The following is a 14,910-nucleotide window of genomic DNA, read 5'->3' as shown; positions in this document are numbered from 1 at the left end:
CAGTGTACTTAGTGATCGAAGATTATATGTTGAAGCGTAACTTTTTGATCATCGTTTTTGGGTTGCTGATGTAACTCGCCAGGATTGGGACACAGGAGGACCAACTTTCCGATCTGGATCATTAATTTTTTTCACTGATGGTTCAAAACAAGATAACATGGTAGGGTCAGGAGTGTTTGGCCTAGAAGTAAATGTATCTTATGCACTGGGAAGTTGGCCAACAGTTTTTCAGGCCGAAATTTATGCCATTCTTGAATGCACTGACAATTGTCTTAAAAGGCGCTGCAGGAATGCTAATATATGTATTTGTTCGGATAGCAAAGCAGCCTTGAACGCTTTGAAGTCTAGAACTTACACATCAAGACTTGTTTGGGAGTGTGCCAAGCTACTGCAGCAGTTGTCCTATCGTTATAAGGTTAATCTATATTGGGTTCCTGGCCATTGCGGAATAGAAGGAAATGAAAAAGCTGATCAGTTAGCAAAACAAGGTTCTTCCATGCAATTTATAGGGCCTCAACCGTTCTTCGGAATGGCCTCTTGTGCTCTGAAAATGCAATTAAAGAGCTGGATGAAGGCAAAAAATTAACTAAACTGGAAGAACGCAATGGACTCTCGTCAGTCCAAATGATTCATCGAACCAGACGCCTATCAAACGCTGAGGTTGTTAAACCTCAATAAACGCGATGTAAGTACTTATACTGGCTTATTAACAGGCCACTACCCCAGCAAACGTTACTTTAAAATTATAGGTAAATTGCCAGAAGATATGTGTCGTTTCTGCAAATTAGAAAGCAAAAGCTATGAATATTTGTTGTGCAAGTATGTTGCACTATACCACAAGCGTTGTAGATATTTAGATAAAGGCTTGCTAGATTCTAATGAAATTCAGTACTATCATCCAAAACATGTACTACATTTTATCCGAAACGTAGTACCTGATTGGAATGCACGGCAATAGCTGTGGAGATAGTTACTTCATATAGTAACATATTCCTGCAGTACGGCAAAACCAAAGAGGATAACACCACAATTGATCAACTTAATGGTCGCAGTGATATCATGTCCCCACAAAGGAAAAAAAAGTTTTATGTTTTTAAAACAAGTACTGACACCCAATGTTCGTTTCTATATACTGTATTTTGTTTTCTGGAAGATTGAAGCATGTTTAAAAAATTGTTTCAAGTGATTTTTTGATTTAACTGATATGGGGTAACTTTTATCACCCAAGAAAACAACGTTCGGTGATACTGAAAATATCATTACTTACTAAAATTATGGTCCATGAAGCCGAATATGAAGACCAAACTCTAACAAGTTATTTATTTTTTAGTTATTTCAAAAAACACCTTGAATTGTGAAATACGCCTAAATGTAGGCAATTTCTTAAGGAATTTCTGTATTCTTACTAGTTATTTGTGAATTATGCTTAACTGAACATATTTATGAAAGTTTTGACAACGGAATCGTTTTCAGTAATGTCATTTTTAGTGTTCTGCTAATATCGTTTTCAGAACTCATGTGAGACATGATTCTTTGACCGTGTCATCCATAATGATGAAAATCATTGTTTCCAAAAGATGAAAAATTTACGCATGAACACAACTCAATTTTTGCAAAAACCTTAATGTTTATTAGATCACGAATAGAAGGGAATCAACATTCACGCATTGAAAATATTTCATCCATAAATGTTGAATTGCACTTTTTACGAGGCGGGTCATTCCGATCAATTTTGCCCCGCTGATCAATTTTACCCCGGATTACGGTACTACGTTTTACGATACATGTAAAACATGTAACTTCGGTACTAATTAAACCATTTATCGTAAAAATATCTCAGAGATCAATCATATGCATTTTTACCAAATTGTGTTTCGTAGTAGCCATCTTACCGGTGCAGTAAAAAATATTCACAAATCGGTTTTTCGCTGAGACGAGACTCGCGAAGACGGTCTTCTTTTTCTGTGATTGCTGAGTTTTTTCTTATTCCACTTTGTGTTTATACCAATTATGCGCTAGCCGTTCAAATCCTCACATGAACCTCTCAGCAAAAAAAGATTGAGTTTGCATCACATCGAATCATAAATAACCGTTTGAGTAAAATTTCATGCCAGTAAACGTAGCATACATTAGAAATAATTAATCTTCTGCTTAAATTTATCAGCAACTTTGGAAAAAACTGCTCCGCTGACTGAGATTTTCAATAACAATTTACTTTGAACACAATACTTTTCACTTTTTCAGCCATAAAAACGGTGGGCTGCATTTGACGTTTCGTGAGAGGGGAAACTGGGCTGCATATGACGTTGATATTTTTCCTCTTCGCGAGTCTCTCTCAGGTTTTTCGTATTCAATGTTTATTTTTGATTGTTTCATGTGATAAGATTCTAGCAGAGACTTGACTGGCACCCTAGTCCCCTAGTCCTCTAACCCTCTTATGAGCCTATGCATGCTATAAAACGTTTGACTTTTACTGTGCACCCTGTTTTCAAGATGCCCGTGAGAGAGAGCGAGACAGCACCAACACACGGCGCACAGTAAAATTCATGAAAACAAAAGAATTTATGGCACGTACAGAGGCTCATTTAAAGGAACTCTATATGGAGCAACTGTCATATATGATCATAATAAAGTGTCTCAAATTGTTTATTCGAAATTCAAATTTATTTGGCAAATAGCATAAACATTGGAAAAGCCCACTTTCATCAGTTTCCAATCCTCTGACGGTAGCCTCGGTTATAGAACGGCAGATCCCCTTCGGTTAGTTGTTTGATCTTGGACTTTTCCAACGCCACGCTAGGCACCAGATGACAGTTCGATCTCCTACAAAACAAAATGAAATTAATCCATTACTGTAGAAAGGATCAAAAATTTCAGAATACTTATGAATCGGTTTGGCCGTCTGACTCCACGGCCATGATCTTTCCAGTTTGCTAACCCGCTCCTGCTTTTCCTGTTTCAAACGCTCTTCTTCGCTAACTTCCGCTTCCTCATCCTGGTCAGGGCCGTCCTCGCGCCGATCAACGTCATCGCCCAACTCTCTCTGTGGAATCATTTTCAGTACGTCCGATTCGTCAAATATTCTTTCCAGGATCGGCGTTAGATATTCCTCGTCGTCTTCATAGCCCTCTTCGTTCTCATCCTGTTCGTCTTCATCTGTTGATTCGCTTTCTTCCGGAATGGTTTCCCGCACCGAACTGCTCCGCAAAGACACGGGCAGTTCCCGTTGCAACTCGGGTGGGGCGAACTTGGCCAAGGCTTTCGTCAGATAGCTGAGCGTTGCTTGAATCTGCATTGGTATGATGCTGATCTCGTTCAGTTGCTTCTGCATCTGCCGCAGTTGCTCTTCAACGACCGCTGCATTGGTGTACTCGCACGATTCGCAGGAAGGTGAACGAGTCATTGACAGTGAAGGTTCCGGAGTGTACTTGGGACTGCGAGTTTCTGAACGAGTATGTGACCGCGGTGATGGTGATGATGATGCTGAAAGGATGTGAGGATTTCTTTTCGAATCAGCGACATTGGTGTTGTGGAAAAAACAGTAACGTTTCCTTTTTATTCGATTTGGGTAGATCAACGGTTAAGTACAGTTTGCAAACAACGTTGAAGTAGTTACTTTGGTTCAAACACAATTGTATGTATTGATTCAACAAACGTATTTTCATAGTCTGCCCCCATAAAAATATTGTTTCATAAATTATAAGTGTATTCGTGTAAATTAGCCTTCTCCACCTCGAAAGTGTACAAATGTTAGTGTTTCATAATTAGCTACGAGTTAAAAGTAAGTACATTCTATCGGGTTAAACAAGGTTTCGTTTGACCTCATCAATCTTCCTCTGGGATAGGATCGGCTGCAGCTGCTGGGGTTGAATTCATCTCATGCGCGACAGAATCCTCCTCTGATGTTTCACTTTCAGTTCGCTTCCGGACGACAACCTTCTTCTTCCCCTTGGATTTCTTCTTCTTCTTTGGTTTAGGCGCTGGTTCCGGTTCCACTGGATCATCGGCCCAGGGGTCATCCTCTTTAGGTTTAGGCCCGGTTGGAAGTGACAGCATCATGTGTTCGATGTGCTTCTGACGTTCCTCCGGCTTTTTAGCCGTCTCGGTTAGGAGCCGGCGGATGTTGCGAATCAGCTGCTGATGGGGAGCATCCTTTCCGTAGACATCTGGAGGAATCGGTGGCGGTGGCTGCTGCCATACGATCGGGTGCCACACCTTACGCTCCGGCGGCTGAATCCAGTCTTCTGCTCGTGCCAGGACGTGGCCAACGATGACAATGAACAGAGAACAAAGAACAAGAAAAAGATTCCGGTTAGTAGAGGTATCAACTGGGGGGTAGGAGTTAAAGTGGGGCTGACAAAACGTACCACGTCCTTCGTTTGACTTATGCTTGGGAGCGGATGGGTTATTGATTTCAGCCCTATCGTCTTCCTCACCAACGAACTTGATTTCGCGGGTTTCTTTCGGTTTGTTCGGGTTTTTGGCCGCTTCCTCGTCATCTCTGCGAAAAAAAAAATGAAATTTGAGCATGGCCGGATTTTGAAAATAGGCTGAATAGAGAGCAATCATTTTCAACTCGTTCATTCTAGTAATGTAAGTGAACCGACTAAGGAAAATAATCAAATTTCGCTTATAATATATTGTATGTTTACTCTCAAGATGAAAGGAACTTAATATGAATTATGTATTATATTTCTTGCGATTCCGTTGCAAATCAATCAACTTTTTCATTGATAACATGCACTACATAATGGCCTGCTTTTCCTACCAATGAAACAATGCTGAAAAGTGCTACTGTTTTCGGTGTAGTACATTTCAGTACTGTTTGGGAGACGTCAGCCAAAGAGCCCAGTCTATTCTGCCATAGCATCTGTTTTATATGTGATGTGCGATTCAGATACAAGATGATGATATTGTCGGCGCGATAAAAAAGTTAGAATAAATTTCTCGCCTAGTTTAGATTTTTCTCAGAATCTATGCAAGATACCTAACTTCAGACGTGGTGCATTCGATTCGCATCCGGATGCGCTCTAATACGCCCTACTTCCGAAACAGGGCATCTTGCATGGATACCGAGAAAAAATCATTTTAGGCGAACTGCATTTTCCGACCGATCTGACAATACTTGTCTGGGAACGGATTGTCCAGCATTCGTAGAGGTGGCAGCAGAACCCGCTACTGTACGCATCTGTTCTGTCCACCAATAGGAAATATTGGTCTGTATGATGTGAACGATAAAATTTGTGACATTCGTATAGATACTACTATGTCGCAGCCTACGTGATTGACAAACTCTGAAATAATATTACACATGGATGTACACCCACGTGGTTTCTGTTGACATGTATGTTTGTGCTTTTGGAAATGATCCAGCTTTAGCGGATTTTTTCGTAATAGCAAAAAATGTTGTATGCAACTCGTTGCAAAACTCGATTTGTTCAGTACTTGTTGTATTTATCCAACTACAACTCGTACAACTCGTGCTGAAAAAATCATCATTTTGCAACTTGTTGCCTAAATAACTATTGCCAACACTTTGAATAACTAACCATTTTTTTAAATCCATAAACGTACCTTTTAAGCCATTGTCACGATAAAGATGTTTAGAAACATTTTTTTTGCAATGTCTCATCGTAATGGGCTGTTTTTCATCACGCCGATCTGTCATGAAACGGCCTACTTTCCTACACTATGAGTGGTTTTCACGCCCAATGGTATGGGTACCCTAGTGTAGATGTAGTTGTGAACCTTTGAGGAAAACAATATGCACTCAGTCTCGAAAAACACGCAGAAAACGGGTTTAAATATTTCAAATTGGATAATATTTCCATATGCATTTTGGTGAGTCTGGAAAGCGTGTGCAAGTTTCTTTGAGGAAAACAAAAACAAACTGTGTATGACGAGCGTATGCTAGTCTACGTGTGTTCAAATGTCACTAAGCTCTATATGCAGTGAGGCAATAATCATTATACAACTGAAACCAGTGCTGTAATGATTCATTACGCAACGCTTTCTAATTACGCGACTGTTTTGAGTTACATGATGAATCATTACACAACAATTTTTCAGAAATCGTAAAATAATGGTGAATGCAAAAACTGTTGTAGGTAACTCGTTGCAGAACCCGATGTTTACAGCACTCGTCGTTATTATCCTGGGCAAGCCTCGTAGGATAAATTTACAACTCGTGCTATAAAAATCATCATTCTGCAACTTGTTCCGTAAACTACTATATCTCATTTCTAATAGAAGCATGAAACGAGCTCACCAACTGATAATCCATCATTGACTGGGCAGTTACAAAATCAGTTTCAAAACTACCTAAATCAATAAAATAGTACTGCTAAGTGCTACAAAACCGGTAATTTTCATTGCTAAAAAACAGTACTTTTCAGTGCTACTTTTTCTACTATTGATCCTTTTTTAACCTTGTTCCACCCGTGCCTTCAACTTTTCGTTGGACCCGTTAGCGAAAGCAAGCGATGGTGCCGCCAATCGTGGTCAGATGTTCCAAATTTGGAGGATTCAGGTAGGAGATCTTAAACTCCATTAGGGGAATTAAGGTTTTCTTCTGAATCGCAAAGAAAGGAGACTGTCGTGTTTTGCCGTAAACTCTTGAAGATCGCGAACTTTTTCTCAAATGTCTTGGAGAAAAGAAGCTCAAGTTTTTTACTTATGACGACATAACTGAACTTCCCAAGGTCGTCTTGAGAGTCCTCTCAAGTGATTATAAGTCACCTGCGGAAATCAAAAATTTAAGTTTTGATTTACTTGGATTTTTCCCAGTCCCATTAATCATTATGAAACAGAGAATCCAATCTCGCATTCGTCGGAAAGGGCTTTTTTAACAATATTATTTAGTTAACATTAACAAAAGTGATCTTTTAAGCTTTAGAAAAAGCAAAACTTATGCCCACGTAAAATCGATAGCGGGACAACAGCTTATTTAGTTGGTGTTACATCAATTAATTTGATGAATCCTCTAACGATGTCACGCCAATTTACTCGGTCCATGGCTGTGTCCCTCCAACTTCAAACTTATTTGAAGCTATATAGGCGACTGATTTAAGGCTTAACATGCGCTTATATAGAACCCCTCTGTATAACAATAGTTCTATTTTTTAGAACAGACTGTATGATCAATAATGGAAGCAAGAGGATAATTTATCCAATAGTTTGAATAACGACCATACACTTTTTATCAAAGGTTTAATTAAGACTGGAGAAGCGATGGATCTATGCACGAGTTCACTATTTGACGTTTGAGCGGTGCCGTGTTATTTATGTGGCCATGGTAACGAGTGAATTCAGCACCGCTCAAACTTCAAAATCATGAACCCGTGCATTGATCCATTACAACGCTATGGACCGATTCACGAGTTCACTAATTTGACGTTTGAGCGGTGCCGAATTCATTGGTTTCCATGGTCACATAAATAACACGGCACCGCTCAAACGTCAAAATAGTGAACTCGTGCACTGGGCCATACGCTTAACACACGCGTCCTTAGTGAACAACCATAACGAAACGCTGTCGAAAAAATGAACCTTCATTATAAGTAAAAATCACGAGGTGTTCAAAGTGGAGGGTACGGAATTCAATACCAATTGGTACCTAGTGAATATGAAGGGTTTCAGATTCCGTAGGCACGTTGCATTACACTGAAAAAAAATCCACACGCTTGATCCGTGTATTTAAAATTCTGGATCGATTCATTAACGTCTATGTCGATTTGTTGTAATTTTCTTACAAACTTCGTGTGTATTCAACATTCAATTCTTTAGTTTTGCTTTATGGACTGATTCATCAACCGACAACATGAATTCCATAGTTCTCCACATAAGTTCCTAAAGCTTTCCATTTCAAATTCGTATGCGTCAACCTATGGGTGCTATGGATCATCACCCAACACGGATTCAGTGTGTTTAATTTATGATTATCTTGTGTCATGATCATCATGTTCAAGTTGGTCGATTTGAAATCGATGAGCTTGCTGTCGATTTCCGTGTTCCAAATTTCTAAATTATTAGTGATCAACCCATAGCGAACTAAATTGCGGATGGACCGCGTGTCGAACGACAGTCATCATCATGTTCCAAAGAGAAGAGGCAAATTCTGAAGCTGAAAGTGTTAGAGGAAAATTTGCGGATTCGTTTTTCTTTCTATTAGTGAAGATGTCCGAGTGAATATGAGGAGTTCATTCTAATTTTCTATAAATAAAATGCATTACTTCCAGCGTTGGATACAATGTATGGTGTTAGAGAAAAATCGGACTCCACTAACAGATTTTCCTAGCTTTCAGCTTCGAATAAAATGAAATATGCTAATCCAGGGCTTCCCAAATTATGGATTTGCGGCGCCCCGCTTGTTGCTGACTCACTTGTTTGAAAAAAAAAAACGTTCAAGTGAGCTTGCGACAAACAGAGGAGCCGCGAATCCATATTTTGGGGAGCAAGATTTCTTTTAACAAATTCCTTTTTTCAGTTTCATGACATTTATGTTCTATCACACATGACTATCTAAAGCCACTACATTTCGAATTCAATAAGCAAATCAGTTGGTTTTCATGATTTAATATTTAGACATTCATGTTTCTTTTTCATGACAACCTAATGTTGATACACATGTTATTATGCCGTGAAGTCAATGACGAAATCCATATGGCTACCACACTCAAGTCATGTGGTTTTCCTCATGGCGCAAATCTATAAGTAAAACACACGACCTTGGCGTGTAGATTTTTCTCAGTGTATACTATAATTTACTAACATTCTCACCTGGCATGGCATGCATTTTGCGTGGGAATGTATCGTAAATAAAACACACCTCCACTTTAATCACGTTTACATACGTCACCACATCGAGCCGGAATGGAGAGTGTATTTCCTATTTGGCATAGCGAAATTCTAGACAGCAGGTAGCTCGGTGGTAGACTGCGTGACGCGTTCTGCGTCATTTAGTGAGGTAATCCCCACACAGTCGTCGCACTAAGGGGCTTTTGGACAATCTAGATGACCAAAAGTATTTCGAAACATTGTTTATTCCTTTTTGTTTAATTTGCATAGAAACACGTTCTAAACGATATGTATCGACACTAGGGCGATTCAGATTTTTAAATTGTTTGAAAATCCATCCCATATGCTCTTTGCCATCCTTACTATAAAAACAGTGTTCTGTGAATTTTTCAGCTTTCTAGGTGGCGATTTGAAGGTGGCCCAAAGACAATGTAGGTTTAAATGGAAATTACTATGGAGAAATTTTCAAAAATGTTCCAAACACGCTAGTACTGTAATGTAAGTAGACCCATACTGAAAACTCATTCATCAAACCTTAATGAAGGATGTTGCTAAAGAAACAAATCCCTTTTTGGCTAATTTTGTTTGGGATTTTTTAACATGTTTGCAGGGCTATAATCCCATATTAAGCTAAATAATAGCAAACAAATTTATGAATATCTCTTCTGCTATCCGTCGGATTGAATTTCTCTCTTCAGCAAATTTCTTTATTATGGTTTGAAGAATGAGTTTTTACTATGGAATAACAAGTTTGTACTTACATTACAGTACTAGCGTGTTTGGAAAATTTCTCAAAATTTCTCCATAGTAATTTCCATTTAAACCTACATTGTCTTTGGAACACCTTAAAATCACCACCTATAAAGCTAAAAATTTCACAAAACACACTTTTTATGGTAAGGATTGTGAGGAACATAGGATTCTCAAACATTTTTAAATTTTAAACCGCCCTAATCCACACACTTTAATTCAATCACCGGTGTTAAGGAAAAAGAATAACTTCTTCCTTGCGAATGTATTTCCTTCCTTCCTAAGTCTTGTTACATTATTTCATGTTTAATGTTTCTCTTACTCAACATGTTCCAACCAAAGTTTATGATTGTATTACATTTTTCTTATTTGCCAAGATTATATTTTCCTTATCATATCAACACATGAGTAGACCAAAAAATAATTTCGTTTGGGCAATGGTAGTAATTCCCATGGATTTTTTTAGGTTACAGTGAAACCACCATGAGTCGTTATTGAAGGAACCATCGACTCATGGAAATATCGAGTCATGGAACAGCAATCCTTTGGAAAGCTTTATCTAGGGACCATCATAATAACCATGAAATTTTGTTTTTAGTATGGTTCCATGAGTCGATATCGAGTCATGGATCATCGACTCATGGAGGTATCACTGTATTAGGAATTTATTTGTCATTTTTTACTTCCATTGCAATCCATAATAGATATTTATGTAACTAGATGCAAAATAATGATTTTTTCAACGAGTTGCAACGAGTTTTTTGCTTTTACGAAAAAAGAATGCAAAATAATGGTCAATGCGCAATGCAATTACGCGCCGAACAAAGTGATGATTATTCTTTCAACAGGAAAAGTAGGCTGTTATGACGTTCATCTTCAAAAAGGTGAAAAATGTGATAAGATGTAAAACTTTGGTAAATACTTTAAAAATGCCAGGCAAATTTGTTCAGTCTCTTGGAATTACATTTGTTAAATTTCCAAAAATGTTATTCGTCTACAATGAAATGGCTTTAGCAAAATGACTAAGTTGGTGATGATGTACGACCGAAAAAGGAATCAGCTTATATACACAATTTTTTAAACGCTGATTTTGAGGTAGCAGTGCTAACATAGACTTAAATAAGAATGAAGAATACTTTTTAACATTTTGCCAAATTTGGACCAACTATATTAGCCAAATGCTTCTTAGTGCGCCGTCTAGCTTGTTTGAACACCTGTCTATCACATCAATTTCATGTGACGGCAGGTATGATGCCTACAGGTGGCACCTTTCCACATTTCTGATTGATGGGCACGCGTTTTGGATCTTCTGGTGAAAACATGACCTAGATAAGTGTGTTTCCTTTAGAGAGGATGTACTACTAGCTTAGATAGAAACTTCATAAAACCGCTTCGAGGATTGAGAAAGCCTATATCAATGGGAATAACTTGAGGCAATCGTCTTCTCAGCTCATCGTCCCCAAGTGGTCCGCAAATAGAAATGCGCATTTTCATTCTCGATTTCAATGTACGACGGTCAACGTTGAGAATGAAAAACTGCAAAAGCATTTTGTCGTCGTTGCGCGTCCAAGAAATCCGAGAGAAACAAATTATGGGGTTGGGATTGACTATTTTCGAAAATCCTCGAACAACGCCGAACACGACGGTTTTGAGTTGCGAAACTGTTTTATTATTTGCTTCAGATGTTTTCAAGTGCCGTCGGCCTTTCGGCTGTGTTTTGGTGTGTGGGGGGAAAATTAGCAATAACACTATAGAATATTGGGGGTTTCTCATATAGAAATAGCAGCTGGTGGTGATGGTTTCTTGTTTTCGATTTGGCGAACTGTAAGTAAATATTTATCTCAAATCTTTGGTACGGTTTGTGAACAATTTACCGCTCGAGGAAAAACAACCATCCCTTTGAGGTTGGTTATTCATGAACGTGGTAGTACATCTTATACGGAAAATTAAATTTGCACTCGTGATCTGTCATATACTGATATATGCTTAATAAGCATTGCTTATTTACAGTAATAGCCACAAAGTCAGGAATTTCAATATGAGCATAAGCATTAGGTCTATTCAAAATTTTAAATTTTACCCTTGGCTTCAGACCCTTATCCCCCGGAACCACCTTACGGTATTTCTTCGAGGAGAGTTCAGTGCACAACACATGTAGCAGAAGTAGCCTAGGCAAACTGCTTCTCATACCCGACTTAAGCAATGTTACAAGGGATCAGCCTCGGCAGGGCTAATTCACTGCAGCCATCTCTTGGTCGTCGCGCCATAGTGGTTATCACGCCGTATGGGTGCCCTAGTGTAGATACTCAAAAGTGAGTAGATGTCGACTCACTTCGGAACAATGTGGAACTGCTCAAAAGTGAGTAACACCATCGTTACTCACTTTAGAGTGCCATTGTCAAATGTCAATATGGGAGTAACACTTATTCACTTTGTTTAATCTGAAATTTGCGAAAGCGAGTAGATGTCACTCACTTCAGGAAATAATATTTTTGGAAATAAATGTATTATGTTATTCATAAAATCAGAAAAAAATATACAAAGAGCATAACATTTATTCATTATCTCTTACATAACTGTTTAAATAATACGTGATAACAAGTAAAAATATTTGATATTTGTGTTGAAATATGTGGAAATCTCTGGGGGATTGATTAAAGTCATGGAGGATGTAGTTTGACCGAGCCAGTAGCCTTCCCAGTTAGATTGTAAATAATTCTCGCATACTCTGAGATAACGCCCTAAAAGCCATTGGTAACCACGTGTGTAGCTCGTTGTTTCTGAGCAAATGAAAGAATAAGCACCCAAACCAACATCACGGGCAGGTAGATAATGATCTTTTCTTCCCTATAGCGTTTATCAATAACATGAAAATACATTCAAATGCTCAGAAACAACGAGCTACACACATGGTTACCAATGGCTTTTAGGGCGAGATCAGAAATTATGCGAGAATTGATAATTAATCCAATAAAAAGTACGACGGTCAAACTTACTGTTTATTTTTTTTCTCGCGGTTGTTCGATCAAAACCAGGACTTGGTCATTTTCACTCCGACCTCGCTTCACTTGATATCAGGATTATTTACTTCGCAGCACTAATCTGGAATTCGCCGGTTGGATTTCCGAAGCGAAGTTTCTAGCAAACTAACTGTCATTGCTCTGCCAGCTCGGCTTTTGTCTCGACTGTTTCTGTAAACAGTCCGACATCACGTCGACGGAAGAAATTTCACCACAACGGAGGATTTGTCAGTTCGAGCGCGCGAAATTTTCACAAGTCTTTGACGTTTACAAAGTGAGTCAAACATGTTTGTATTTGCTCAAAAGTGAGTAAGTTCGTTTTCTTTCATGGTTGAGTAAAAAGTTACTCACTTTGATAAAATAAAGTTATTCACTGTTGACAGCTAACTTGAAACTTCAAAAGTGAGTTACTCTCTTTTGAGTGGATTTGTACGAGCGTGTAATGTGAGTGACAGACATAGTTACTGCATTCCAGCACTCGGCATTCGCACACATTCTTTCTACAGTGAAACCTCCATGAGTCGATATTGAAGGGACCATCGACTCTGTAACCTGTGGTTACAATTAAGCTATTTTGTGTAATATTTTTGTAGTGTGTAATTTACACCTATTTTTACCCATTTTGTTTCCGTGTGTAAATGTCCCACAGTGAAACAATTTTAGCGTGTTGTGTAAAATGTCAAAATATGTTGATTTGTTTTGACATATTGTTGACGTATTAGTTGGCAACATAAATCACCACTGTGTTGTGATTAATTTTGTTTCGTTCGGTTTTCTCATTTATTTTTATTCAGAATGTGTAGTTAGTATTTTTATAATGTAGGGAAATAATTATCGTGTGTAGTGTCTCGGTGAGCTAAATAAGATTAGGCCTCCATCTCCTCCCGTTGCAAGGAAAGCGACGGCAACATAAATCAGCATAACTGGCAGGAGATGGTGACGTTTGTGTGGTGTGTGTTTTGGTCGTGACGATGACGTAGACAGGGGATTGTTACGAGCCACGGAAAGTGGATGACGCGTATTTACTCCGTCGGTGAAGAATTTGTCCGGAAAAGTCCGTGTAGTGCCGTTTTTGGAGTGCGTCCGCTGGAAGACATTCCCAGCGCCGTCGGAAGTAATCCGTGGGCGATTTTCCGTCGGAAAGTGCCGGCCCCGTGGTTCGGTAACGGATTAAAAGTGCGGTAAAAGTGTTGTGCCGTACCAAGGGTGTGGATCACCGCCATTTTGGGAAGCTCATCGTCAAGGAGCAAATCGCTTCCCGGCGGTCTCTCAAACGATCCGTTCAAACACCCGCCGTTCTCACTGTTGGGGGCTCAGCCAGTAGAGTTTCTCGCCCCTACAGTTAATCGTCAAGGAGAACGAAGACAGGTGCGTACAAAGGGGCGTACCACCTGTGGCAGAATTCTGCGGAATCTGCCGGGACTGCCTACGGCGAGTAGGCAGTTCGGTGTTTATCACCAGCGTCGCCAGGGGGGGTCCGACAAAGGAGTCTATCTCCTCCCCCTAGCTAACTGTTAAGGACAGCTGCTTCGTGTAGCTTTATTGCCCAGTGAGTGAAGAAGAAGAAGAAGAAGAAGAAGGAGGAGGAGGAGCTTCGCACAGTCCGTGCGGAGCGAGAGAAAGCGAACGACCACCGCCACCGCTGCAGTACGGGCCCCAACGAGTGACGACCAGTGCCGTAGTAAGGGAGGAGTGAGAAAAGGTCAGCTTAGAATATAGGTTTTTTTTAAATTGATAGATTTCTCTCTTTTTCCCATTTTAACCCATCCGAAATCCAGGTTTAGTGTAAGTACCCTGCTCTAGGCCGCCCTGCCGGGCTGTCGTTTCTTACAACTCATGGAAATATCGAGTCATGGAACAGCAATCCTTTGGAAAGCTGCTTCTAGGGACCATCATAGTAACCATGAAATTTTGTTTTTAGTATGGTTCCATGGGTCGATATCGAGTCATGGAACATCGACTCATGGAGGTATCACTGTATTATTATGGATCCGACTGAAATAAGGACAAACATTATTTTTCAAATATATTTTTTCTCAATACCCAAGCGTCGCGACTAATATTTGGATAGTGCGCTGTGTTCATAAACATTGTAAGAATGCAGCGCCAAACATGTCATTATGACAGTTATGTCGGGAACGAGTCACACGTCGCGTGTCCCACACGCGCGTTCCGATTTGGTGGGCGCGCGACAATATATTGCCGGAGGACGTGTACCCTCCGTATGCACGCTTAACTTCATCCGCTCAGAAATGAGTGCCGAGTACACAAAATCGGCCTCTCTTCATGCAGCACAGATTCTGTGCAAAGGGGGCTGTACACAGTTTTGTGCAAACGGTGGTAA

General features: G+C 39.6%; 2 protein-coding genes across 4 annotated transcripts in view; both read right to left on the bottom strand.

The window, feature by feature from the left end:
• Positions 1-2,645: 2,645 nt before the first annotated feature.
• On the bottom strand, positions 2,646-3,441 carry LOC110681504 (putative uncharacterized protein DDB_G0287113). Its single transcript, XM_021857374.1, has 2 exons — positions 2,883-3,441; positions 2,646-2,823 (listed from the first exon to the last, which is right to left on the bottom strand). Exons 1-2 carry the CDS (start codon positions 3,401-3,403, stop codon positions 2,706-2,708), a joined length of 639 nt encoding a protein of 212 aa, XP_021713066.1. The 5' UTR covers positions 3,404-3,441; the 3' UTR covers positions 2,646-2,705.
• An 86-nt stretch (positions 3,442-3,527) lies between these two features.
• LOC5572585 (PDZ and LIM domain protein 7) overlaps positions 3,528-14,910 on the bottom strand; it is a 46,564-nt gene continuing 35,181 nt past the window's right edge. For all 3 annotated transcript variants that reach the window (XM_021857372.1, XM_021857373.1, XM_001654042.2), the window contains 2 exons: positions 4,368-4,501; positions 3,528-4,244 (listed from right to left, as the gene is read on the bottom strand). In XM_021857372.1, the coding sequence (XP_021713064.1) occupies positions 3,826-4,244; positions 4,368-4,501 (553 nt within the window). In that variant the 3' untranslated portion in view covers positions 3,528-3,825. The remainder of the gene's footprint in view (positions 4,245-4,367; positions 4,502-14,910) is intronic.

This window comes from Aedes aegypti, chromosome 1 (genome assembly GCF_002204515.2).
Source record: "Aedes aegypti strain LVP_AGWG chromosome 1, AaegL5.0 Primary Assembly, whole genome shotgun sequence".
NCBI lineage: Eukaryota > Metazoa > Arthropoda > Insecta > Diptera > Culicidae > Aedes > Aedes aegypti.
This window is presented reverse-complemented; position numbering and strand designations above follow the sequence as displayed.